General features: G+C 64.6%; 1 protein-coding gene across 1 annotated transcript; it reads right to left on the bottom strand.

Annotated features, from left to right (window-relative positions):
• Nucleotides 1-353: 353 nt before the first annotated feature.
• SOWAHD (sosondowah ankyrin repeat domain family member D) lies at nucleotides 354-1,319 on the bottom strand (the record flags this gene model as incomplete). The annotated part of the gene is made up of 1 exon (XM_080795661.1): nucleotides 354-1,319. One exon carries the CDS (start codon nucleotides 1,317-1,319, stop codon nucleotides 354-356), a length of 966 nt encoding a protein of 321 aa, XP_080651787.1.
• Nucleotides 1,320-3,252: the final 1,933 nt, after the last annotated feature.

Raw genomic sequence — 3,252 nt, 5'->3', positions numbered from 1 at the left:
TTCGGCCTGCCCAGAAACGGCTCCTGGAAGCCCAACTTTTCCTCTCCCAAGCAGGACCATCCTCCTACCCCTAACTTCTCAGTGCCCTAGTTTTGGGACTCGGCCCCAGGACAGCTGGGTCTTTGCTCTCTCTCGGTGAGGGTGTCCCGGTCCCCAGGTCTCCTGGCCGGTGGCTGTAGGAGACCTGGGACAGGTACGCGTGACAAACCTGGAGGTGGTCCGCTGCTTGCAGGCACGGCGCACTCGGCTGCGGCGGGAGCTGCCGCGCCTTCGGGTGGGGCCCGAGACCACCAGCGACCGAGGCTTCGACCGCAGGGTCACGGTCCCTCCGCGCTCTTCAGTCTCTGTCGCCCTCAACGGTCCTGGAAGAAGGGGAACATTTGGCGGAGAAGGCCCTGAATTTGGACCACCCGGCTGCCCGTGTAATTCTTCTCCTTGCAGGGCGACGCCGCCGCTCTCGCCGGGGTCTCTACGGAGCTCATGCCCACCCAGCTCGGGGTCCGTCGCGGCGCCCACGCGGCGCCGCCGCTGCTGTTGTTGTTGGCGTTGATACGCTCGCAGCCGCCCGCCGTCTCCCAGTCCTCGGCCCCCGACAGCTCCCGCAGGCTCTGCGGCGCCTCGGGCCGCAGGTAGTGACAGGCCCGGTGGCCGCTGTAGTCGCGGCGCGAGGGGTCGGCCCCCAAGGCGCCCACCAGCACCTTGATGACCATGTCGTGGCCCTGTAGGGCCGCCAGGTGGAGGGGCGTGAGACCGCCGCTGCCCGAGGCGCTCACGTCGAGCTGCAGCCCCCGGCGCTGGGCGAAGTCGTGCACCAGGATGAGCTCCTCGTGGCACCCGTGCTTGGCCAACCAGTGCAGCACCGTGTAGCCCGTGATCGGGTCGCACCGCAGCAACAGGGCGGGCTCGGCTTCCAGCTGCTCCCACAGCACCTCGAGGCGGCCCTCGGCGGCCGCCAGTATCCACGCGTGCTCGTGGGGCTCCAGGCACAGCCCGCCGCCGCCCGGCCCGTTCGGCCCATTGGGCCCGGCCGGGAACTGCTCCTCTGCGCGCTCCTCCGACGGCCAGCCGGCGGGGACCGCCCCCTGCAGCCCCAGAAGCTCCCGCAACGCTCCCCGCCGGCGGCCGGAGCCCGCTGCCGCGACCGGCAGCGAGCCGTGGAGGAGGGGGTCCCGGGAGGCGGCGGCGTGGCCCCGGTACCTGCCCAGGGTGGCGGCGTCCACTCTCCGGGGACGGAGCTGCGGGGCGCTCCGCGGGCTCAGCGCGGTGGCGGCGAGGGAGGCCTTGGGCCCCGGGCTCGCGGTCCCTTGGGGCTCGGCCATGGTCCTGCCGCTGCCGCCGCGGCGCTTCCAGGGTCGAGCGTTCGCTGCCCTTCCCGGGCCCCTCAGGGAGAGGAACTGGCGCTGGCGTTGGGGAAGGAAGCGGCTTGAGCAATTGGGCTCGGAGGGAGGGAGTAAAGGAGGGGAGAGGGAGGGAGAGAGCCGGCGAGCCGAGGGAGGGCCCCCGCGCGGAAGGTGAGGGGCGTGGAGGGGTGGAAGCTCCGAGCCGGGTCCCCGGGGCCAGCCCCTCTAGCGCCCCGCGGGGACCGACGCCACCTCCGCGTTCCCGGGTCGCGGGCGGCCCCGCCCCAAACGGCCAGGTGAGCCCCGCCTCCCTGACCGCGCGCGACGGTGGGGCGGGCGCGGGTGGGGGCGAGCGGGTCCCGAGCGCCCCAGCGCCGGGCTTCTCAGCATCCCCGCAGCTGCCGGGGTGAAGAGGCTCCAGGGCGCCCCCTCCCCGCCGGGCTGAGCTCGGCTGGCAGCCAAGGCCTCCGGGAGCGCGATCCTTGAGCTCCAGGGCGCTGGCTCCCCGCCCCCTTCCTTCGCCCTTCCTCTTATCTCCTGCACTTTGTCCCCGAGCAGCCTTTGTCCCGCCCCCAGCGTTCCGCCAGGCGGCCTGAGACTCGGGCTCCCCTGCCTTGTCTTTTGTATGGCCTTGACCCTCCGCACAGATCCTGGAGTCGCCCGGGATTCCTGCAGATGGACCCGAGACAAGCTCTTGGGGGGAACTGGGAAAGGGTCTTCCCTTCTTCCGCTCGGGTCCCCGCTCAGCCCTCTGCCCTCTTCTCCTCTTTAACCTTCCCCCATTTGGCTCGAAGAAGCTGGCACAGGTGAATCAGCTGCCACGGGAATGCTCAACCCTCTTCAGCCCTCAGCAGGGATGTGTCCGTCTTGACTCCGGGAGGATATTTTACCTTATCCTGAGGGTGGCCTTCTCTTGGCTCTTCCTTTCCCTCAATACTCAGTAAGTGCTAGTTCTTGCCTCCTGCCCCAGCCACGGTAGGGAACTCAGTTAGTGAGTGCCAGGGACCCTCACAGAAGATTCTCGAGTCAGAGAGGGACACAGCGGTGATTAAGGTGGTATTTAGGAAGAGGACTCTGGGAGAGGCAGACAAGAAGCCAGGATACTGTTCCAACAGTCTAGGCCAAAGACAATGGGAGTTCAAGCCAAGCCAGCCCACTCGGCTGGGCCCAAGTGTAACAGAAGCTATCAGAGACTTTCCTCCTTGGCCCTCAAATATTTTGCCCTAAATATCTTGAGCTTTCCTTCATGGTAGCCTATGCATTTGTAATCAATGTTTGAACATTTTATTTTTTTTTTAAAGATTGTATTTATTTATTTGACAGAGAGACAGCGACAGAGGGAACACAAGCAGGGGGAGTGGGAGAGGGAGAAGCAGGCTTCCCACTGAGCAAGAAGCCAGATGTGGGGCTCAATCCCAGGACCCTGGGATGTGACCTGAGCCAAAGGCAGATGCTTAACGACTGAGCCACCCAGGCGCCCCTGTTTGAACATTCATTGTGGGCCAGACCCTGTGCTGGATGCTTTATATGTATGTTAACAGTTTCCATCTTCCCGCTAAGTATTATTACTGTCTCCAGTTTACAGAGAGGTTTAGGCCACTTGCTCAAGGTCACCCAGCAGGAAGTGGCAGAGCAGGTCTCTGTGACACCATAGCCTTTGTTCTGGCACTGAGGGAGCCCCGAGGGACTGGCATTCACTCAAGCCAGGCTTATCAACTGCAGATCACTCACACAAGCCCCAAATTCCAGCACAAGAGAGGGATTCTCCCTGACCTGAGCATATCTTGAAGTCGCCCTCCTCTTCTAGAATGTCCTCCCTCAGAGCTTCTGTCTATGCAAGTTCTCCCCATCCTTCAAGGTTGGCCTCCGCTCCCACCTTCTCCAGTGTGACTCCTCCAATGACCCCAGCCCA

Source organism: Martes martes, assembly GCF_963455335.1.
Source record: "Martes martes genome assembly, chromosome: X".
In the NCBI taxonomy this organism is placed as follows: domain Eukaryota; kingdom Metazoa; phylum Chordata; class Mammalia; order Carnivora; family Mustelidae; genus Martes; species Martes martes.
Note: the sequence above shows the minus strand (reverse complement) of the source record. Positions and strands in the feature narration are given on the sequence as shown.